The sequence below is a fragment of the Barbus barbus genome, assembly GCF_936440315.1.
Source record: "Barbus barbus genome assembly, chromosome: 8".
Lineage (NCBI taxonomy): Eukaryota > Metazoa > Chordata > Actinopteri > Cypriniformes > Cyprinidae > Barbus > Barbus barbus.
In genome coordinates, this window is record NC_136736.1 from 847256 (window position 1) to 872755 (window position 25500).

At 38.2% G+C, this 25500-nt stretch overlaps 1 protein-coding gene across 1 annotated transcript; it reads left to right on the forward strand.

Annotated features, from left to right (window-relative positions):
* The first annotated feature begins 16633 nt into the window (after positions 1–16633).
* On the forward strand, positions 16634–24503 carry LOC306873689 (microfibril-associated glycoprotein 4-like). The gene is made up of 5 exons (XM_079423151.1): positions 16634–16784; positions 16862–17059; positions 17144–17240; positions 17328–17495; positions 24050–24503. Exons 1-5 carry the CDS (start codon positions 16779–16781, stop codon positions 24301–24303), a joined length of 723 nt encoding a protein of 240 aa, XP_079279277.1. The 5' UTR covers positions 16634–16778; the 3' UTR covers positions 24304–24503.
* The last annotated feature ends 997 nt before the right edge of the window (positions 24504–25500 follow it).

A 25500-nucleotide genomic window follows, 5' to 3' on the forward strand; every position in this document is an offset into this window, starting at 1 on the left:
CAGTTTTGACAAAAGACTGGTGAAAGACTGGATTTTTCCAATCAGGTAGGGTAAAAGTGATTTCAAAACATTTCAGCCAGTTTATATATATCGCATATATTATTTATCTCTTATTCCATGGTCTGTCTGAATACTGGATTCTGATTGACTGGCAGGTATGCAGTATAACCGTTTAATGCACAGGTTGTTCCAAGTCAGTTTAATCACAGTTCTATATCAATGCGCTGCTTTAATTGATGCACACTAACCAACACGCATCATTCGCTCGCACACACACACACGGAGAGAGAGAGAGAGAGAGAGAGAGAGAGAGAGACTGTTTGAAGAAATTGAAGAAATTGAAAAATCTATAAAATTTACACAAATTTTGGGATAAATGGAAATTATTATACAAACCAAATCAAGAAATTCTGGCCATCCAAAATGGGGAGACGTGGAAAACTCATTTCCAAGAATTATATAGCCCTACCGAAATTCTAAATTTGAATCAAAATGAAATAATTAATAAACTAGACAATTTAGAAAGATCCATTAAAGCGAATCAAAATCCCTTAGATTTCCCCATAACAATGAAAGAATTGGAAGATAAATTAGGGGTCCTTGAGCCCAAGAAAGCCTGTGGTGTCGACAGCATCCTGAACGAGATGCTGAAACACACAGAGCAAAGCTTCAAACTGGCCATGCTAAAACTCTTCAATGATGTTCTGTGTGTCGGGTTCTTCCCTGAGATCTGGAACAAGGGCCTCATCAGCCCCGTTCACAAGAACGCAGATAAACTAGACCCCAACAACTACCGAGGCATCTGTGTGAACAGTAACCTGGGGAAGGTGTTCTGTAGCATCTTAAACACCAGACTGTTACACTTCCTTACGAAGCACAATGCCTTGAGTAAATGCCAAACTGGCTTTCTCCCAAAATGTCGCACATCCGATCACATTTTTACATTACAAACACTAATTGACAAATATGTACATCAAAACAAAGGAAAAATTTTTGCTTGTTTCGTTGATTTCAAGAAAGCATTCGATTCAATCTGGCATGAAGGACTATACCTAAAACTTATCGACAGTGGAATAGGGGGAAAATTCTATGATTTGATCAAATCAATGTACACAGCCAGCCATTGTGCGGTTAAAACTGGGAACCAAAGAACCGAATTCTTCCCCCAGGGGCGTGGAGTGAGACAGGGATGCAGTTTAAGCCCCACCCTCTTCAACATCTACATCAACCAATTGGCCAACACATTAGAACACGCCCCCTTTCAAGGTCTCACTCTACACGACACAGAGATAAAGTGTCTTCTCTACGCAGATGACCTGGTCCTCCTGTCGCCCACTGAAGAGGGGCTTCAGGACAGCCTGAATCTGCTGGAGGATTACTGTCAGACCTGGGCCCTGACGGTCAACCTCCAAAAAACTAGAGTAATGATGTTCCAGAAACGCTCCAGATCTCAGGGACCAACACACACATTCACACTATCACACAGAACCATTGAAACCACAAAAACATACACTTACCTCGGCCTGAAAATAACTCCAACCGGTAACTTTGCTTTGGCTGTGAATGAACTCAAAGAGAAAGCTCAAAGGGCTTTCTATGCCATAAAAAGATCCATTAAAATTGACATCCCAATCCAAATCTGGCTCAAACTTTTCAAATCTATAATTGAACCAATTGTTTTATATGGCAGTGAAGTGTGGGGTCCTTCTATAAAATTTGACTTCTTAAATTGGGAAAAACACCCGATCGAAACTCTACATTTAGATTTCTGTAAAAGAATACTTAAAGTTCAAAGAAAAACTCCAAACAACGGATGCAGAGCAGAATTAGGCCAATACCCTCTGCTTCTAAACATTCAAAAAAGAGCCCTGAAATTCTGGAAACACCTAAAAACAAGCGACCCCAACACATACCATTACAAAGCCCTAAAACAGCAAGAGCTGAGCGTAAGTAAGAGTCCCCTCCTTCAGCTGGTGCTGAGACTGACTGAGCTCACACACACAGAGATCAGCCAGCCTCAGGACACACACACACTCACACACACAGAGATCAGCCAGCCTCAGGACACACTCACACACAGAGATCAGCCAGCCTCAGGACACACACACACACTCACACACACAGAGATCAGCCAGCCTCAGGACATACACACACACACACAGAGATCAGACAGCCTCAGGACACACACATACTCACACACACAGAGATCAGCCAGCCTCAGGACACACACACACTCACACACATTATAAACACAGAAAAACACAAGTACATCACCCATTGGACAAACACCATTAAAAACCAGCACAAACTGGAATGTTATTCGGCCCTAAATGGAGAATACACTGTTGCCGTGAGTGATGTGAGACTCAGGAAAACACTGACGATGTACAGACTCAGTGAACACAGTCTGGCCGTAGAGACGGGCCGCAGACAGACCTGGCTCTCTCGTGAGGACAGACTCTGCTCGCACTGCATCCTGGGAGTGACGGAGACGGAGCTGCACTTCCTCACAGAATGCACAAAATATAAAGCTATCAGAGACCAATACTACCCCAAAATTAATAAAATATTCCCCCAATTTAGCACATATAATCCAACCCAAAAACTCGGTTTCATTCTTGGCGAAGAAGCCAAATGTTGTAATATTGCTGCAATATTTGTAGCATCTTGTCATCTCCTGAGAGACAGCCAGAGAGAAACAAACAGCCAATAAACACACACTCACTCACAGCACAAACACACACACATTACAGCTACACACATCTATATCATCTATACAATGTTCAATGTTACATGATGTCTATAGTATAATCTTTTATTTATTATTATAATTCTTTATTTATTTTATTAACAGTATTAGCATTTTTTTTTTTTGCTATATCTAGCCATGTGTTTATATAATAATGCTTTTATTTAGTTTCATTATTACTATTATTTTCTCTAAGCTTTATTAAATGTTCAGAAATTCTAAATCATTTTCTATGTTGTTTTAATGCTTTGGCAATACAGAATGTATGTTTTTGTCATGCCAATAAAGCTTTCTGAATTGAATTGAATTGAATTGAGAGAGAGAGAGAGAGAGAGAGAGAGAGAGAGAGAGAGAGATCGTAGATTGTGCTGCACACGCACATAAACTTCCAACACTTCCCCGCGATTTTTATTAAGCATGCGGAACAACCACCCAATAAAGCATTACACTAATCTAACCTTGAGGTCATAAATGCATGAATTAACATTTCTGCATTTGACTTTGAGAGCACAGGTCTCAATTTAGATATATGTTTAAGATGAAAAAATGCAGTTTTACAAATGCTAGAAACGTGGCTGTCAAAGGAAAGATTGCTATCAAACAGTACACCTATCCTAACTGATGACGAAGAATTTACAGAGCAGTCATCAAATGTTAGATAGTGTTCTAGGTTATTATATGTGGGGGTTTTAGGTCCGATAATTAACACCATTAACACCTTCAGAATTTAGCAGTAAGAAATGACTCGTCATCCAGTTTTTTATATCGACTGTGCATTCCGTTAGTTTCTCAATTTGGTGTGTTTCACTGGCTGCGAAGAAATATAGAGCTGAGTATCATCAGCATAACAGTGAAAACTAACACCATGTTTTCTGATAATACCTCCCAAGGGTAACATTTTTTATTTCAGGTTTATTTGACAGGGACAATGCACATCAATAATACATAAATGTACAATGTGCCAGAATTAGCCAGAAGGCTATTTTGCATCTGCAGTCTCTGGACTGATGGTAGCTAAAATGATCACCCTAAAAATATAAAACAATTAATCAAATCATAACAAATACATGCTTCAAAATACATATATAAGTTACACAAATCCCAAAAAATTAACATCCGTTTAAAAATTATACTATACCTAGAACCAACAGATCAATACCAGCTCACTCAAACACATACATAATCCAACAATCAAACAAAATAACCACTGTATCACTAATCCATAATATCAATACTGAGCCTTGAGGTACTCCGTACTGCACTTGTGATCGATATGATACCTCTTCATTCACTGCTACAAATTGATAGCGGTCAGATAAGTACGATTTGAACCATGCTAAGGCACTTCCACTAATGCCAACAAAGTTTTCTAGTCTAATCAAAAGAATGTTGTGGTTGATAGTGTCGAACGCAGCGCTAATATCCAGTAGAACTAACAGAGAGATACAACCACGATCAGATGATAGAAGCAGGTCATTTGTAACTCTAATGAGAGCAGTCTCGGTACTATGAAATGGTTTAAATTCTGACTGGAAAATCCTCACAGATACCATTTTTCTCTAAGAAGGAATATATAATTGTGAGGATACTACCTTTTCTAGTATCTTTAACAGAAAAGGGAGATACGAGATCGGTCTGTAATTAACTAGATCTTTGGGGTCAAGTTGTAGTTTTTTAATCTACACAGGCGTTCCGTGAACAATACAGTCACAGGTCATGCTTCATAACTATGATGACTTTATTGAGTAAAACCTACAGTACAGTGCTCAGGAAACACCATGCAGCGGTTGTATGTACATTGGAGCGCATAAAATGGCATAGTTTACATAAAAATGCACTGTCCATGGAATGTGGGTGCACATGGGCACTTCCTGTTTCAATCGGTCAAAATAGCCTTTAATTTGGTACTAAAACCTGTGTTACGTCCAAGGACGTATTTGTTTTGTTTTTCTCCCTGTTTCTCTCTCTCTCTCTCTCTCTCTCCCTTTACTTCCCATGAGCAGGAGGTAATGGCTGCCACCTGATTCCAATGATTGGCGATCTGATGTGATTGCAGGAGAGGGGAAACTGTGAGGATTTAAGCTGCACCATTGCACTGCACAGGGTGTGTGTGGAGGCTGCGTCGTGAGGCTTCTATTCTCAACCCAACAAGCTTTATTAGTTGTTTTGTTTAATACTTTGTTAATTGATTTATTTATAGTGTTATTGTGTTAACACTCTTGTGGTGACTGAGGCCTACGACAAGAAGTTTGGTTTGGAAGTTATTATCTGTTTGTATTTTTCTTTTGTTATTGTTTGTTATTTATGAAGTTTATTGTTCATTTATGGGGAATATGTTAGTAGAGAGGTGGGTGCCATTTTCTTTATATCTTGATTTTCTCCTGTTTATGCTAGTTAGGGAGTTAGTGTATTGTTATTGTATTTTTGTTTCTTTTTCTTTGCTTTAGCTTAGTTAGTTTCTCCCTAATAGTTAGCGGTTTTATGTTTGTTATTTTGGCCTTGCCCCCTCTTGAAGCTTCAACATCCTCCCATAACTTTAAAATAAAATAACTTGTTTCTTGATATTGAGTTGATTGTTTGCATTTGTTAAAGCACCGGGGTTGGGAATTGATCCTTGCTGCCTCCACACATCACCTTTTTATTCTGTCACTTGTTCCTCTAACCCTAGACTAACTGGGAACGTAACACCTGGGAGCTTTGAATTCTCGTTCCTCACGCCCTCACACACTGCATATTCGAGACCCACACCCCTCGGAGTATGGCAAGTATTAGAAAAAAAATCTGAAGAAAATATTCAAGGAAAATTATCAGCCCATAACATCCCCGGCTAGGCCAAACAAGCACTTAACATGGTCATACGGACCCTAAACTTTTCACTCTGTCTAAGGAGCACCTGAGGGGCCACAGAATTCGAATTGGAGACGTTGGGAAATTTTGATGGCATACCGAGGAGGAGCTAGGCAAGGAGATGCCAAAAAATGTTTTTTTTTTATGCTTCATGCAACTCCCTGTCTTGCCCTGCAACCTTTTGATCCCTGTATTTCCAACGTCCCACTTGCAACTTATTCAATAGAAAATTCACAGGTGGTTCGTGGTCAAGGGGGTCTTTTTGAGCTTGGGCCATTTTTTTTACAGATTGGGCTCGGGTCGGACTCGGGCTCGTTTATCTTATCTCCTTTTACTGTGCCCATATACGTGCAGAGCACACATGGCTACAATATGAAATACTGATTATATTATAAATATTACACATCGCCTACACAATACGCAATGCATATGTGCACGCATAGGTGACAGTTGACCATGCAGAGCATCAGGAAGAAGTTGGAGCGTGGGGGGTTACTAAAAGTTCCCAATGCTTCGGGAAAAGCTGCATTTTGGATTTTTGTTGATATTTTGAGTGCACACAAATAAAAGTAGACCCTTTACAGTTCCGAACAGTGTAGCCTATTACTCTTACCTTTTATGAGCAAAAATGACAGCGTATTTTGAAATGTTCTGCTGCTGCCTCTTGGTTGTTACTTTAAAAAACAAAAACGTACATTTAACGAATAACAAAACTAAAGTATTTTAATAGCTGAAACAGTAGTATAAGCTGTTTTGGTAGAAGGGGAAAAAAAGACGGGCTCGGGTCGGACTTGGGGCGAGAATTCTGATAAGCTGTCGGACACGGGCCGGGCTAGGGCCTGAACATCTCGGGCCAGGCCCGTCCAGGGCTCGCTTTGTGGACAGGGCTCAATTGGCTACTGTCCACAAAGCACCTATAAAAAAATGAATGGAATAAGTTACATGTGTCACTAGTCCCCTTTCGGCCCTCAGGGGTTATACACTCATAACAGAAATCTCTGAACGTCAGTCAATAAACTGAAGAGAGACACTTTTGTGATGTTCACCCAAACGATTTAAAAGCAAAAATCGTAAACTAATCTACTATCTCTAGCTTTTAATTCAACAACTCACAAATGTTTGCTGTGAAACAATATTGCAGTTGCTTTAAAGCAAAATGCTTCAAGCTAGTAAAAGGATCAAGAGCCCAACTAAAGCAAGCACTGATCTCGATGATGGTGGCATAATTTTATCCAATAAAACATCAATATCTGATCCTCTGTAATTCTCAATAACATCAGGTGTTCATCACTAATGCACAATCATCATTTAATTAGTCACTTAATTATCTAACTGTAACTCTTTAAGGACTTTGACTTGAGACTTGCTTGTGACTTGAAAGTAATGTCTTGGTTCCTCCTCTGGTGAAATCAGCTGCTGAGTTCATGGGTGGAATAAATATATGGCAGGACTTTTACTTTCTGACCCCTAGACTATCCACCTCTCTCTGTAATATATCTGCTTGTTTTACACTCTTTGGCCACCAGGTGGTATTGTGAGCAAATGAAGCCTTGAGAAATTAACCCTTATGTGAACCACTTGGCTGAATAACCCCAGAGGCATCCGTACACAGGTTAGAGAGTCCAAGGTTGCGAGTTCGAGTCTTGGGCCGGCAGGAATTGTCAGTGGGGGGAGTGAATATACAGCGCTCTCTTCTATCTCAATACCATGACTGAGGTGCCCTTGAGCAAGGCACCGAAGCCCCATCTGCTCCCCGGGCGCTGCAGCATAAATGGCTGCCCACTGCTCCGGGTGTGTGTTCACTGCTGGCTGTGTGTGTGTGTGTGTGTGTGTTCACTGCTGTGTGTGTGTACTTTGGATGAGTTAAATGCAGAGCACGAATTCCGAGTATGGGTCACCATACTTGGCCGTATGTCACTTTCACTTTCACTATGACTGATTTTGGTGCCTTACCAGGCTTTTCGTGGAATGTCTACGTCACCATTAGAATAAGTGGCTCATATCAACCAAAAAGTGCATGCGAGCCCACGCCCCACCTATGTGACCAATGGCAGCTTATTTGAATTGAAAAAATCCCACGAACAACATATGTTATATTTGTGTTTCACAAATGCAAAACAGATATACACGTGTGCACAAAGAGTTTTGAATGTTGTACATTTGCAAGTCGTTTGTTGAGTGTGCATTTGCAAACTGTCACCTTGAATTTGTGTTTGACTCTCCTGGCAGGTCTTCAAGAGACCACAACAAAGTCACACAATGTGCTCAGATATTTCTCCTTAGCTATGCTTATACCAAAAAAAGAGGTATAAAAAGAAAAAAAAGAGAAGCATATAGTGTCAGAAAATGTTCTTATTAACCTTAAAGACATTACACAAAGATCGACCCAAAATGCATTTGACATTCTGATTATACTCAGAGGCAGACAGTAACTAAGTATATTTACTTCACTGTCAGAAAAAAGGTACAGCAGAGGTACAATTTTGTTCCTATTTTGTTCCTTTAAATGCACCATTATGTAACCAACATATGTTTAAAAGGCAGAGGTGGAAAGTCCAGGTTCAGAAAGTAAAAGTCCTCCTCAGTATTTTGTTCCAGTCACCCGGATTTGCTAATTAGAAGAGTGATTTTCAATCTTGTTCCTCGGGACCCACTGCACTGCACATTTTGCATGTCTCTCTTATCTGACATACTCATTTGACTTCAAGGAGCTCTTTCCTAATAAGCTGATGATCTAAATCAGGTGTATAAATTAAGGAAACATGCAAAATGTGCAGAGCTGTGGGTTCCCAGGAAAAGTTTGAAAACCACTGAATTATGATGGTGGTGGGGGTGGTATGGGGGTGGTGATGGCGCAGTGGATAAGACACATGCCTTTGGTGTGAGAGACCCGGGTTCGAATCCACTGTGAGACACCAATGTGTCCCTGAGCAAGACACTTAACCCCTAGTTGCTCCAGAGGCGTGCGACCTCTGACATATATAGCAATTGTAAGTCGCTTTGGATAAAAGCGTCAGCTAAATGAATAAATGTAAATGTAAATGTAAATTAGCAGATGTGGGACCAAGCCATTCCTTTCAAGCCACAAGCAAGTCTCAAGTCAAATCCCAAGTTAATGAGATGATTAAATGATGTTTGTGCATTAGTGATGAACACCTAACAAGCAGCATCATTGAAGAAAAGAGAAACATATGACTTCAGCCACAGGCTTGGATGGAATCAACTGGGGGGGAAAAAAAATCAAGATCTGATTAAACAACTCCACAAACAGCATCACCAGCTTCACTCATTACTAACCAGACTGACATTATTTTATGTCTGCAGTCTCTTATTGAGAATTAACAGAGGTTTAGATCTTGATGTTTTACTGGTCAAGAAAAAGCTTCACAAGGTTGGTAATGCAAAACCTAAACTTGTAAATGATGTAAAAAAGTTAATTTGAATATAAGCAGACCAGCTCATGATGATTATCTCATTGTATCTCTTCACTATACAGCATTGATCTCGCCGCTTTACAACAGCACTTGCAATCGCTACAGAAAGAGAGGTATAACACAGTAAGTCAAGGGTCAAGAGCCCAACTAAAGCAAACACTGATCTCCATGATGGTGGCATCATTTTAACCAATAAAACATCAACATCAGGGCCCGTATTCCTAAACATTCTAAGAATCATTTTAGAGAGCTCTTAATTTAGCTTAAACATTTCTAACTAGGAGTCTTAGCTTAAAAGTGATTCAGGACCAATCAGAGAGCAACTCTGAGCAAGGAAAAGATAAAAACTTTTATCTTAGTGAGGAGGAAATTGTACCCTTCATGGTACCACCCCAGTGATGGCCACTTACTTTAAAAGGTACAGATTTGTACCTTTTTTTCTGAGAGTATTGAGTACTTAAGTACACTTTTTGAGTATCTGTACTTTACTTGAGTATTATTTCTTGCTGGGTTTTAAAGCAGGTTTGATCACTGTATTTATAGCAAATTCACTGACCACTCTGTTCAAATGTGGATGAATGGCTATTTACTAGCCGTTGAGTGTACATCAGTTGTATACTCATTATTGCGGTGAATCGTGGGATTGGATGAGTGCACTTGATTATGTCCACTATGGTTTCGGACACCACTAAAAATGGCATCCAAATGTAATTTCAAATAGTGCCCTATTTCAGGCTATGAGGGGTGATTTCAGACAAAGTCACAGTTTAGCAGGGTATGTGCAGTTTCATGTCAGTGAACTAGCCTATACAACAATACACCTTTAGTCAGCTAAGAAAAAATAAATAAAATAAAATCAGCTGTACATACCTGCTGAAATATGGCGCTACTGGGCATGCACACATTAATACAGCATCATTTTTGTCACACTGTACAGTAAGGATCCACCCGCCAGTCCAAAAAGCGGAATCCAGCGGCCAGATCGAAGGTTTAATGCATGTTCAGTCTTTTACTTGCACCTCTGAATTTATCTGAATTTAGTTTCAATTTTAGTCTAGCTCTAGACTCCAATTTCAGGTGATCATTAAATTTAGGCAATATTTTTAATTGAAAAACTGATTACAGATATCGATTGTATATTAATTTAGATATTAGATCATTCTGGAAATCCCATACTTTCAATTCTTCATTCATTAGGGACCAGGTATCACCACATAGTGAATCCACGGACACAAACTCGTCAGTTCTGAACTTACTCAGAGGATGCAGAGTGGTTATAATACCTTTGTGTGTTGCGTCTGCATAATCATAACAAAAAGTGTATTTTTCCCAATAACCACGAGAGCTCTACCGTGTTCAGCCAGTGACAGTCAGGAATCGGAAGCCAATAATGATGTTCCCCATGGTTCATCCGTCGATGCTTCGATATGATCTGTCCTGAACGCAGATTTGCGGAAATACCTCTACACATTCATCTACTTGACAAATTATTTCAGAAGAGATCAGAATAAATCAAATATAACAATTTATTATTAGCCAGGTAAAAACGTGAACGTAAGAAACAGCGATTTAGTTACTTTTCAACCCACAAATCACCAACATTTAGAATGGATTTATGGTAGTAACACTAACTGAACACTAACTATAACTGTAGTATTGTGGCCGAAATGTAGGATATTCATATCGAGACAAATTAATCAATTAAAGGGGTCATCGGATGCAAAATTCACTTTTCAAGTTGTTTGAACATAAATTGGAAGTGTGTGCACACATCCATCCAATAATGATACAAATCCAGCAGGTGTTTTTTTTTTTAAATCCCCTTTCTCAAATCAGGCTGTTCTGAGAGTCCTGTCAGAAGGATGTCGTTCAATTTGTGGAAAATGTGCATCCGATGACCCCTTTAAAGAAATCTTATGAAAAAGTGTGAAAACTTAGTTTTCGTAGAAACGTAGAAAAGAAATAAACTAAAACAGAATAAATTTTTTTAAAAAGCAGAGTAACATTCAAGCTCATGCCTGGGTATATATTGGAACGCTTGGTTTGCAACAATTTAACAATTGATTTATTATGTAAAGGAGGGCCGCCACCATAAGACCTATCCGAGACAGCGAATGTCTATTGCTTTCAAATATTTATTTTGTGCTGTGATGTAAAGATAAAGAGTTTGCGTAAAGGTGCTAATAATAATTATTCCGTAACAACAATAATATTAATAAAGAGCATAAAATCAGCCAGTGTTTAAGATGACTTAAAGGAGCTGTTTTGGTCCCTCTTTTTAAGGACCTTAAATTTCCTTAAGTTGGCCATTCCACAGATATGTATCTTTTACAGAACCATGCCTCTTGAACCTAGGCCCTCTCCCTCTACTATGGTGTCATCTTCTAAAAGTCAACTTTGATAATTCCGGACGAGAAGCGCAGTGCTGTGCCATGTCACTAATATTCGCACACATTGTTTTCTATGAGTGTACGGACACCGACATCTTCAAAATCCTGCCGAGCCACAGAGAAGCACTCACATAGTTTTCCAATAAATGACTTCATCTTTGGCTGGAAGATTGTGTATAGTGCATTTTTCAGCAAAATGTTTGTCTTTCTGTGGCACTAATAAAGCCTGTGCCTCATATAGACTGCAATAGATCGCAGTTTCTCATTCAGTCACCGAATTTCAAATTCATTGACACCACTTGCTCATTCTTGAAGTGAACTTTTGACTATTTGGAGGATAGATTAAAGGTTTTGTACTGCCGTCTTGAACTGAACGAGACACGTGCGGTGTGAGATTCGTGAATAGCTCTAGACGCGGCGCGTGGCTGAGTTTCTCACCGTGTCATGTATGTGTGCATGTGAATGCATTGTGTGCCTTCGGGGCACCCGGTTTTGATGTCCTTTATTCTGATTTTGCATTTGTTTCTGATTAATTTCAGATTGTTTTCTCTTGCGCTTTTCAACAACTGTATTAGTCTTTGGTCATGCTCCTCAATTGTGTCTCCCCACACTAATAGGTCATCTCTGATGTTCACAACACCTCCCAGGCCTTCTATCATTTGGGCTATGGATCTCTGAAAGACCTCCGAAGCTGAAGAGATCCCGAAAGGTAAACGAAGAAAGCATTATTGTCCAATGGGTGTGTTTATTGTGCATAAATTCAAGCTCTCTTTATTCAGCAACATAAAATATAACAGTCCGGTGTGCGACCGACTTTCAGAAATGCAACAAGAACACAGCGCAGCGAGAGTGACTGATATCACCAAAATAAAACATAGCTAAGTTTAAGTCAAAATAAAATCCTCATTACAAATTCATCATCACACACACACACACACACACACAGACCGACTGTGTGATGATGAATAAATGGGCAGGCCTTGTTATCACTAACTTTATGACAAGTTTCACCAGCCGTGGGGATCTCTATCGAAAAAAAAAAAGAAAGAAAAAACCCTGATAAATATTGTTCACGTCATGAAATATCTTTTGCTAATTTGTTTTGCTGTGAGTGGAGCACTATGATGATGTGCTGGCTTACATTAAACACATATTACATTTGTTGTGCACAGACCGATTGTGTGATGATGAATTTGTAATGAAGATTTTCATTTGACTTAAATTTATCATCACACAATCGGTCTGTGCACAACAAATGTAATATGTGTTTAATGTGGGCAGCATTCATTTAACACATTCAGATAGGCAGATTTGAAGAGTTAATTTCCACAGAAATTCTATTTATTTTATTTAGATGATGAGTGTCAAATTATGAATTGAATAAATAAAATGAGAAATTATTACTTTTTATTAAAATAATATTTAAAAGTTTAAAAGACGGTTAAAAGTTTAAAAGACGGTTCCCCACTGATCTCGTATCATCCGCTGCTCAATACACAGCATTAAATTAAGATAAATAAAGTTTGATTCTACACCAGAAACACAAATATCTTTAATGCTTACAAGAATATCCTATGTAATAATTAGAGGTACAATTAGCATCAAGCTACACTTGAAAATTTTTGTCATTTTGTCAAAATGCCATTATAAATGTATTTGCTTAAAAGTGAAAGTGACATGTGGCCAAGTATGGTGAACTACACTCAGAATTCGTGCTCTGCATTTAACCCATCCAACGCGCATATACACAGCAGTGAACACACACACACACACACACACACACACAGCAGTGAACACACACACACACACACACACACAGCAGTGAACACACACACACACACACACACACACACACACAGCAGTGAACACACACACACACACACACAGCAGTGAACACACACACACACACACACACACACACACACAGCAGTGAACACACACACACACACACACACACACACACACACACACACACACACACACACACACACACACACACACACAGCAGTGAACACACACACACACACACACACACACACACACACACAGCAGTGAACACACACACACACACACAGCAGTGAACACACACACACACACAGTGAACACAGAGCCTCCAGAGCAGCGGGCAGTCAATGCTGCGGCACCCGGGGAGCAGTTGTGGGTTCGGTGTCTTGCTCAAGGGCAATTCGTTCATAATTCATTAATTTCATATTGACTGAAAAAAATACATAAGTAGGTCTATTATTTGTATCTGATTCACTCCCAATATCTACAAAACTTTTCTTTTTTTATGCGGGGTACAGTCTTTCCCGTCTGAGCTCATGTATATTGTGATCAATCCCAGGCACATCGTTATAAAATAATCATCCACATGAAACCAAGCTTGAGACGCACGAACATGTAAATGCTGTAGAAAGATTCAAGTTCATCTCGGCTACTTTTGGTTTTGGAAGAAGACATGCTGTGAGGAATAAGCCTTGGATTGTGATGCTGACACGATTTAATCCAGCAGATGATCTCAGTCTGATGAGTCAATTATTTTTTACTCTGTTAGTGTTACTGTGACATAAACGTGTACACATTCACTTGTTGGACTTTTCCCAAACTATAATGCCAGACTAAAATATGTTAAGTGCAACATTTTGAAATATGATAGGCAACCTCTCATTGCATCTAAATGTTGCAGGACTCTCATTTTAACTCTCATTCTCCGGTGATGCCAGTATTAAAGGGCATACTGACGCGCAAAACATGATTTTCACTTCAGATTTTTTTTAGCACTGCATTTGTAACTTAAGTAATGTAATTTTATTGACATAACTGTAATCAGATTACATACATTTAAAATGTAGCTCATTACTTACTGCGTTACCAGGACAAGTAATTAGATTACAGTAACACGTTACTGAGTAACACGTTTTACCCAACTCTGGTCATCAACATCCTTTATTGTTATAAAAATACCATGAGCTGCATACAAAACACATACACAAAATCTATCGTTATAATAATCATATGTCTACTTGTTTTCATTTGCCATGTGTAGAAAAATGTTTGACTTTGGTTTAGACACCAATGACAACAACATCTCGACATTCATATTCTTTAGTGGTTGAAAGTCCTTTGGTGTTTTTACGCTCCTGCTCAATACAGTCTTCTGAGCTTTTAGCACCACCGCGTCAACCTTTTGGGTAATGTAAAGCTCAAATCTTATTGGACCGCCAGTGTTTTCGATTTGCAAAACTGAAAAGATTAGTCGGAATGGTTTATAAAAAAACTGCATTTTCGGTCTATGTGGAAGCATCCATAGGAATCTGTTGTTTTATTCCAGTGCGTCATTGTGTTTCACTAAGGGTTAACATTAACCTTTTACATTATAACTAAGGGATTTCTTAGCTTAAGGCGGGGGGATTCTCAAATCTGGCTCGCTAGATCCACTTTCCTGAAGAGTTTAGCTCCAACCCTGATCAAACTCACCTACCTGCGATTTTCTAATGATGTCCTGAAGACATTGATTAGCATGCTCAGGTGTAATTGATCAGGTTTGGAGCTAAAGTCTGCAGGAAAGTGGATCCCGCGAGCCAGATTTGAGGATCCCTGGCTTAAGGGCTTTCATGCAACCGGGTCCAGGTTTCCGGTTACTGATAAAGGCATCCAGTACATGACTATTTCCAAAAACAAATTATGTGCCCTATACTCATAAACTGCACAGCTCTGTTCTCTTACTTAAGGAAGTCGTGACTTATATTTACATGCATGCAAAATGGGGTTTGCAAGACAAACAAGTGTTCAGAGGTGGAAAGTCCAGGGGTCTAAGAGTAAAAGTCCTGCCATATGTTTGTTCCACCCATGAACTCAGAAGTTGATTACACCAGAGGAGAAACCAAGTCATTCAAGTCACAAGCAAGTCATATTCCAAGTCCTCAAAGAGTTAAAGATAATGACATAATTAAGTGACTAATTAAATGATGATTGAGCATTAGTGATGAACACCTGCTGTTAACAATCAGCATCACTGAAGAAAAGAGAAACACAAGAACTACAACTGACTTCAACCACAGCCCTGGATGAAATCAACTGGAAGAAAAAAAAAACAAACACATTGCCACTATAATTGTGGTCAGTGTTTTCTTTAGTTGGGCTCTTGAGCCTTTTAGTAATTTAAAGAAATTAGCTTGTAAGCTATTGCAATATTGTTTCACAGCAAACGTTTGTGCAGTACTGAACCAAACCTTGAAGTAGCAGATTAGTTTATGCTTTTGATGAATTAATTATTAAACTACATTTGATTGTGAAAGAAAAAAAAACACAGTTAGGACCAAGACATTCTGATGTTAGAAATCAAGGGTCAAGAGCCCAACTAAAGGAAACGCTTACCTCGATATTGATAATTCAATCAAACTAAAACATCAACATCGAAAGCCAATCTGGTTAGTAATACGTGAAGCTGGTAATACTGTTTGTGAAGTTGTTTAATCCTGATTTAACATCGTCGTTTGTCTTCCGTTGGTTTCATCTAAGGCTGTGGCTGAAGTCAGTTGTAGTTCTTGTATTTCTGCTCGTCTGTCTCTTTTTTCTGTTCTTGTTTCTCTTTCTTTCAATGGTTCAGTTTGTTAACAGCAGGTCTTCATCATTAATGCTCAATCATCACTCAATTACTAAACTAATTATCTCATTAACTCTAACACTGCTTCAGTGTTACTCTTTTAACACTCCGAGTGTGGATTATATAATCACTGAGTGTTGATTTAACATTGGGGCTTTCACTGTGGAAACCTTGAATGAAATCCAAAAAGAACAACCTCTGAGCTATATATATATATATATATATACCTATACTTTTTTTTTTTTTTTGCTTTTATTTCTCCCAATGAATTTTAAAAGAGATATCTGAAGCACTGTTGATATTAAAATGAGCGATACATGAGAATCACTAAGTCTCCTGAGCATAGGAAAAAATAACCACTGAGCAAAACAATTTTCCTCTGCAGGTGCTTCTTTATGTCCAATTTTTTACAACTTTTGACTAGAGGGTTTTATGGACTGCTTCCATTAAAGGCACTGAAAGCACATCTTGTGACTGCATGTTAAAATGCATTTTATTTGCATCGAAAATATGGGTCCTTGTAATGGAAATTTCAACGTTAACACAGAGGAGGAGTCTCTGAAGGGTTGTGTCAGCTTGAAGAACACAAATGACGAGTTACTGTTTCATTCTTTATTCATCTTATAGAAGATTCAGACGTATAAACAACTTTCAGAAAATAAACCTTCAAAATAGCCAATTTGAAGATTTTTCTGTGATTTTCTTCTAGATAAATAAGATCTCCGCTGTGATCTCCTGAAAAGAGACTGAAGATGGCAGTAAGTTCCTCATAAGTCTACATTTCTGACAGCTTCGGCTTCATTTCAGTGTGATCATCTCTCTCTGTCTCGTGTAGATGATGGTGTTTTTGGCAGCTCTTCTTCCGGTTGTACTGATGAGTAAATGTCTGGATGAAATGGACTGTTCTGCCATCTATAAATCAGGACAAACAGTCAGTGGGATATACTCCATCTATCCAACAGGTGACGTTCATGTCTTTGTTTACTGTGAGATGATCTCAGGTGGGACAGATGAAGACAACGGAGGATGGACGGTAATAATGTGACTTCAGATCATTAAACACACATCAGAACATTCATTATCAATCATATTTCATATTTATATAAACCCATCACAGGTGATTCAGAGGAGAATGAACGGCAGTGTAAATTTCTATCGGCCGTGGGATCAGTACAAGAAAGGATTTGGGAATGTGGAGAGTGAATACTGGCTGGGTAAGATCTCACAGCATGTGTCCGTTTGTGTGGATATTCATGTCCAGTGTTTGGTTGAACGTGTTCTTCATGTGTGTGTATGATCAGGGCTGGAGAACATGTACCAGATTACAGATAACAGGAATTACATGCTGAGAGTGGATCTGGAGGACTTTCAAGCAAATAAAGAGTTTGCTCAGTACTCGTCTTTCTCTGTGGGTCCTGAATCTGACAACTATAAACTACGAGTTTCAGGCTACAAGAAAGGAGGAGCTGGTAAGACACTTTCATTTAAGTGTGGGCTGTAATGCATTACTAAATAACTAATTACTGTAATTTAATTACTTTTCCTTGAAAAAATAAGTGATTACTCTTAAAGGGATTGTTCACCCAAAAATGAAAATGCTGTCATTAATTACTCACCCTCGTGTCGTTACAAACACATAAGACCTTTGTTCATCTTCAGAACACAAATTAAGATATTTTTGATGAAATCTGAGAGCGCTCTGATCTTCAATAGAAAGCAAGGGTACTACCATATTCAAGGCACAGAAACACAGTAAGGACATCAGTAGTTCAAATGTAATGAGAATTAGTGATGAAGCCTCATGAAGCTTTAAGCTTTTCAGCCAAGTGCTTCACAAAAGGGTTCATTTCTGGAGGCTTCATTGCTCACAATACCACCTGGTGGCCAAAGAGTGTAAAACAAGCAGATATATTACAGACAGAGGTGGATAGTCCATGCTTCAGAAAGTAAAAGTCCTGCTATATATTTATTCCACCCATGATCTCAGCAGCTGATTTCACCAGAGGAGGAACCAAGACCTTACTTTCAAGTCACAAGCAAGTCTCAAGTCCTCAAAGAGTTAAAGTTAATGAGATAATTAAGTGACTAATTAAATGATGATTGTGCATTAGTGATGAACACCTGCTGTTATTGAGAATTACAGAGGATCAGATATTGATGTTTTATTGGTTAAAATGATGCCACCATCATGAAGCCTCCAGAAATGAACCCTTTTGTGAACCACGCTTGGCTGAAAAGCTTAAAGCTTCACGAGGCTTCATCGGCCCATCACTAACGAGAATACTTTCTGTGTGCAAAGAAAGCAAAAATAATGGGCCTCTTTTATGAAACATTCGTAAATATAGGAGTAAATTCGGAGTAATTTGTGAGTAAAACGAACCTCCTCGAAAACTCTCCTCCGGATTCACAAACGCTTCATAAACTTCTGATTTGATAAACGTGTATGTTAATGAATTCCAATCATTCGTAAATAGGGCACTCGTGCACGCTCATTCATGATTATATAATCCCCGTCTATGAATTACAACTGCACAAACTGCGTGTCCAGGAACGCAGTGCAATATTCTGGTCTACTTTCTCAGTTTTGACTCCAGTATGTTGCATAAATGCAAAAAAGACTAATAGGCCATATGCCACACAATATATATTCAATTAAAGTGTCCATCAAAGCGTTTAGCCAGCTGAAAAATGTTATGTGCTCTTCTGAAAACAGTCAGATGGTGGCGCTTGTTTGGTTGCTTTGATTAGGAATATCCACGGTAGCAGCGTATTAGTTTCTCATTTTGAAGAATATTACTGAATAAAAAAATGCAGTAACCAGCAATATTAACTTCTCTGTTGTTCAGTTGTTGTACAAGTAGGATGATTGGTCGGTGTAGTAAACTCCTCCATTGATTTGATGGTTGGGTAAAAGTGACCGTGACAAGATAAACATTTAATCAACTCTCGGCTACAAAACAAACAAACAAACAAACAAACAGAGTAAACTACGGAAGTTCTAAGCGGCCATGCATTATTATATTTGTTCTGTGTTGTTTTCTCGTGATCACGACTTAATTTCCTCATGATCTTGACATAACGAAAGTTGTTGATCTCAACGTAAAAACCGTTTTCCCACGACGTAATTGTAGCTATCGTGAGAAAATCAGGGTCGCTATATTGTCTTCGACGATAAAGTTGCAGACCCGGCAGCCTCCTTCTCAAGTGTCCAACACTTATGTGTAAGTCGTCAATCACTGACAGACACAGAGCTAAAATAGCCGAGTATGAATATGCATGAAAAGTATTCTATCATGGATCAATGTAGTCGGTCACACACACAACACCTTCAATATTTGGGATGGTACTTATACCATATTTTTATTTTTATTATTTCAGTTTGAGTGAGTCCCTGATCAAAGTAAAAGCGAGTATGATCATGCTGCGATGATGTTGCTTCTATAGTATTTTCTCATGCCGAATACACAGAGAAAATTAAGTCGTGATCACGAGAAAACAAGACAGAAAAATTATAATAATGCATGGCCGCTTAGAACTTCCGTAGCAAACGAACTTGCCAAAAAGCATCATTTACACGTGGTAAGGAGCAGGTGTACATTTCTTTCGTACCAAGTAACATTTTGAAAATACAAACAATTTTATGAATCCAGAAATTTACATCAGAACAGCTTCACAAATGATTTGCACAAAAAACACGCACTTCTGCTCGTGTTTCATGAATGAGGCCCAATGACTTTATTCAACAATTAATTTCCTCCTCATCCAGTCTGCTGTAGTGTAGCAGGTGTGTATTTAGGAAATGATTTTGTGATTCCACTTGCCATGACCATATTTGGGGTTTCCTGCCGCCATGCTGACTTTGCTGCTTCCCAGTCTGCATGAGACGTCACAGCGGTAGGTCACACAAGTTTGTGCAGTGATTCAATTAGGGCTGTATTTCATGTAACAGATGAATTCACATGATATACAGTGCCCTCCATAAGTATTGGAACAGTAAAGACAAAATTGCTCTGTTGGCTGTGGAGTCAAGACATTTACAAATATGATTAAAAGATGAATATGAGACAAAACTACAGAATGTCACATTTTATTATTGGGTGATTCAACACATAGATGTTGTAAGAAGTTCAGCACTTTTAGAGTTCATCCCTCTATCTGATGTGAGCATAAGTATTGGAGCAGTTGCCTCTCAGGTCTTTCTAAGTGATCAGCTGTGTCCTGTTGCATTAATTCTTCAGATATTAAAAGCAGGGAATGTGTCGTATCAGTTATATCCATTACTTCTGTATTCTGAATCTTGCATTCGATGATGACACACACAAACCAGGATGAAGATGAGGGAGCGGACTTTGAGAGAAAAGCAAGCAATTTGGATGCTAAAAGAAAAGAGGAAGTCAGTTAGAGCTCTAGCAAAAACAAAGGGCATGAAGAAATCAAGAGTTTGGAAACCACCAGCGACCAACAACGACCTGATCGGCTGAGAAAACAACAGTAGTTGATGACAGACAAATCATAAAAGCTGTGAAAATGAACCCTAAAAGACATGTCTGTAAAATCACCAACAACTTCCAGAAAGCTGGGGTGATGCTCTGACAATCTACTGTCCTCAGGAGACTTTGACACAGAATTACAGATGCTACACAGCAAGATGCAAACCTCTGACCAGCACCAAACATAGAAAGACAAGATTAGAGTTTGCAAAAAAGCACAAAGGTGTTTATGGACCGATGAGACAAAGATGAACCTTTATCTAAGTGATGGGAAAGCACTAATGTGGAGAATGATCCCAAGCATACAGCCTCATCTGTAAAGCATGGTGGAGGTGGTGTCATGGCATGGGCATGCATGCTGTCTCTGGAACAGGCCCTCTCAACTTTACTGATGACTTCATGTATGATGACAGTAGCAGAATGAATTTGGAAGGGGACAAAACCATCTTGCCTACCAATATTCAAGAAAATGCCACCAGATTCATTGGGAAGTGCTTCATATTGCATCAGGACAATGACCCAAAACACCCTGCAGTTCAGTCAAGGAGTTTATAAGAGCAAAGAAATGGAAAGTGTTAGATTGCCCAAGTCAATCTCCAGATTTAAATCTGATTGAACATGTATTTCAGCAGCTGAAGAGGAGAGTAAAGGCAGAAACTCCACAAAACAAACAACAATTGGGATTGGCTGCATTAAAGGCTGGGAAAAGTATTTGAAAGGATGAGAGCAAGAGTCTGGTGATGTCTATGGGTCACAGACTCACTGCTGTGATTGTGTGCAAGGGATCTGCAACTAAATAATAGCTTTTAATCTTTTATATCTGCCTTATGTTCAACTGTCCCAATACTTCTGCTCACATCAGATAGAGGGATGAACTCTAAAAGTGCTGTTCTTTTTATTTGGTAAAACATCTTTGTGTTGAAACGGCTAATAATAAAATGTGACATTCTGTAGTTTTGTCTCATATTCATCTTTTAATCATATTTGCAAATGTCTTGACTCCACAGCCAACAGAGCACTTTTGTCTTTACTGTTTCAGTACTTATGGAGGGGACTGTATATATATGATTGTGATTTAAAGCCCTCTGTGATGCACACTCAGATGTTTCTTTGATTATTTTTCTTTTTTTATAATTATCTGTACTTTTCTCTCTTTCTCAGCATTGTGCATTGCTGGCGCACGCTGGTTTATATGATGCATGAGTCCTCATGTATATTCGTTTGTGTTATCCAGAATAAACGAGGACAAGAAGGCAAGAGTTCATGTAGTTCGTCCTTGATTTCTACACAACGCAGAAAACACACCGCTACAGTAGCGAGCCTCCATTCTGGAGAGTATCACGACACACACGCGCAAGTCTGATTCGTGTAACTAACACATGCGCATGCTGACGTATATCCTGTCGATGTAAGCAGTAGCGCCATGTGAATGTGTTGTTTACATGAAGCGGAAGTGCACGTACGTGTCGTGATATCATCCAAAATGGAGGCTCGCCACAGCAGACTGGATGAGGAGGAGAGGAAGTGTTGAATAAAGTTAGCAGGTTTGGTCTATAAAGGGCCTATAAAGCAAATATATAAGCTTTAGTCCTGTTTTCTGCTTCATAATATTATAGAGCCAGTTGGATAAATAATGCAGCTATAATTGTGTAGGTGTGTTGGTATGGATGTCGAAGTGTGGTTTGTGTGTCATAAGAATAATAAAAAAAATATTGTGTGTGCTTGTAATATTTGAGAGAGAAACTCTACTGTAAATCATAAATCCAAGCACTGTGTGCACCAGTGGAGTTTTGCTGCCATCTAATGGGGAAAATGTGGTACTGCGCCCAAACAATCTTACTGAAAGCTATTTTTTCGAGATATCAACCTCAAATTTGGAACACAACTTGTTTAGATTTACGGCTTTGATTTTCTAGCAGGTTTAGAGTTCAACATATTTCATAAAATATATATTTTTATATAAAATATTGTTCATAAATAATTTTCATTAACTTAAACCTGTATAACAAATTTTTGGTTTCACTTTCTAAACTTTTTTTACTTCAACAATAATCTGCCATGGGTCTTCTATAAAATGAGACCAAACTCAGGTCTGTGCTCCCAAGCTTCCAATTTCTATGGCCGTTTTTTGACATGGGCATTTTTGTCCACTATGGACCCAAGTGTAACTTTGTTTTATTATTATTGATGCACAAGGGTTAAGTTTTTTACTACTCATGTAATTATATTTACTTCTGATGCGATTGCTTTGAATACTGCATACACTGTAGAACAACTCTATTTATCAGAAAAAAATGGATTTAACATAAAAATATAATGTATGTTTTTAATGTAACGTTCTCCCTTTAAATACTTCGGTTAGTTCAAGCCTAACTGAAGAAATTTTACATAATTTGTAAAAAAAACAAAAAACAATTGAAGTTATAGTTTCATGTATTGTTCAACTGGTCACAGTTAATATGGGACTTAGTAATAGTAATTAGTAATTAGTAATAAGTCATGCAATACTTTATAGTTTAATTACTACAATAATATACTTTTGTGTTGAATATGTAATTGGTAGCTAGTAATTAATTACCATATATTAGGGGTTTAACGGTGGTTCGGTACATACCTCGGTTTTAACGTCACGGTTCGGTATGATTGCGGTACAGCAGGGGGAAAAACTCAATTTCATTTTTTAAATAAACAGTGGTTTACTGAACAAGTTGCTCTTTCTTTAAATACATTACATTTCTCTAGTGAACTAATGAGCTGTCTTGTTTCCAGCCAAAATATCTAAAAATTCTTAAATCAAGAGGGATTTTCTAGACAAGTAAAAATTATTGTCTTGTTTTCAGAAAAAAAAAAAAGTCAAATTTAAGTGAATTTTTGCTTATAACAAGCAATATAATCTGCCAATGGGGTAAGCAAAATAATCTTATTTCAAACAGAAAACAAGGTTATTTTGCTTGTCAGTGACGTGTCACGGAAACCGGAGCTGATGGCGGCCTTGAGTCTTGTGTTGGGTTTATACCAGCATGTTTAGCGGCTCTCCAAGGCGTTTATACAGCGATCTGTCATGCCACGTCAGAGACTGTCAAAACTCTATTATCTGAATTTCCTGAAGAAATAAAAATACTGTATTCGTTTGGTACACATGCGTACCGAACCGGTTCGGTACGAGGCCATGTGCCGTTACACCCCTACTATATATAGTTATTAACTACTAGAGTGAGGCGCTATTAGTTATACATCAGTAATTATTACTAGAGCTTCCTAGTGATTTTAGTCTTCTGTAAAAAGGTCCAAAAAAATCCCCTCCGGTAATGCTAATCCCGTGTGAATAGACCGGCTTTAAATGTATGTAAATATTCTGTCCTTTCCTGACACAAATCTTCTGTTGACCTTGTTAAGTGCCTGTTACCAACACAGTCCAATCAGAAATGTTTGACTGGACCTAACTGACATTATAAGCAACAGGTCCCTTTTATACTCATGAAAAGTCCTTTCCATTGAGTTATTGTGCTTAATGATGCTCTTCCTCTCTGCAGGTGACTCCTTATCTGAACATGATGGCAAGAAGTTCACCACCTTAGACAAAGACAACGACGAGTCCGATGTAAACTGTGCCAAACTTTGTCTTGGGGCATTTTGGTACAAAAAGTGCATGAAGACAAACCCCAATGGTGTGTATATATGGGGACAAGATGACACCCATACCTGCATTGGAAATGTGTGGTCAGACTGGAAGGGTAATGATGTTGGTATGAAATCTATCAGCATGAAGATCAAACATGTGTCATAGAAACATTGCAGTGTTTGTCAGAAATGCACAACCAAACAATCAAGTTAATGTTTAAAGGTGTGCTCTTCTCTATTACCGGTGTAACTTCAGAAATCATGTAGGAATAACACTAATGCATGACTGTTTGTAGTGGCTTTCCTATAACAAGGTAAATTGTTCTTGACAGATTAGAATAAATCCTTTCTGTTCTAAACCGTTTTAAGCAATGTCTGTTTCTTGACTTGTTCATTTAATGGATAAGCAACATTTACTAAATATAAGAGTTATGGTAAGAACCATATGTTCCCGCTTACGTAAACAAAATATATTTCCTTAAATATGAATGATCAATATATTAAATGGCATAACATACGAAATTACACAGAATTATATTTTCTGTAAATATATTGAATAATACATTAGGAACTGCTTCTTTCATATATTGAAAAATATGTGACAGTATATATATATTCAGTAATACACTTTTAAATATATAGATGTACATGTGATAAGATATTGAACTTACTCATGCAGTATTTATACACGTATGGAAATATATAGCTCTTATGTTTAACGATCATTATGATAGATGTTTTCTATTTTAAAATACAGCCGTTTTATAACAGCTCACAGTAACGCACTCAGTGAACAGACTATCACTGATGAGAAGTGCACAGCCATTACTTTCTAAATAAAGTAACAAGATTTAAAGGTGTTCGGCCAATCATCATCCTCCCCCAGGCTCTACTCTTCTGCAGTGGTGACCCTACAAACTTACACATACCAGAAAGCCTTTTACATTTCTAAATAATTCAGCATTAAACACTAACAGATCTCCCACTATGCTAATATTATCTCCTTTAACAGTCAGAAGCAAAGCATGCTGGGAACTAGAGATCTGCTGTAACTCATTCTGTGAATGTGTATATATGTGTGTGTGCATACATTCACATTTATATGGCAGCATCTCTATATACTCAATTAAGGATAAAACATTATGAATATTAGATTTGTCTTAATTTCTGAATATATTTGTATGTATCAATATATAGCCATATATTGTCAAAGCATATGCTGTATAATGAAAAATATAAGCACTAGTTTCCAATATATGGAAATGTATCATGTAATATATATTTTGCAGTATATTCCGATATATTGTTGTTCTGTAAGGGCCTGCCACCCGTACCTGTCCAATACAACCTCAAGGGAAGGTTA

Excerpts from the sequence above, each read along its gene's own strand:
- LOC306873689 (XM_079423151.1), top strand. Across the intron at positions 17,241-17,327 it reads GGAGAGTGAATACTGGCTGG|GGCTGGAGAACATGTACCAG; the intron begins GTAAGATCTCAC and ends GTGTATGATCAG. Across the intron at positions 17,496-24,049 it reads CTACAAGAAAGGAGGAGCTG|GTGACTCCTTATCTGAACAT; the intron begins GTAAGACACTTT and ends TCCTCTCTGCAG.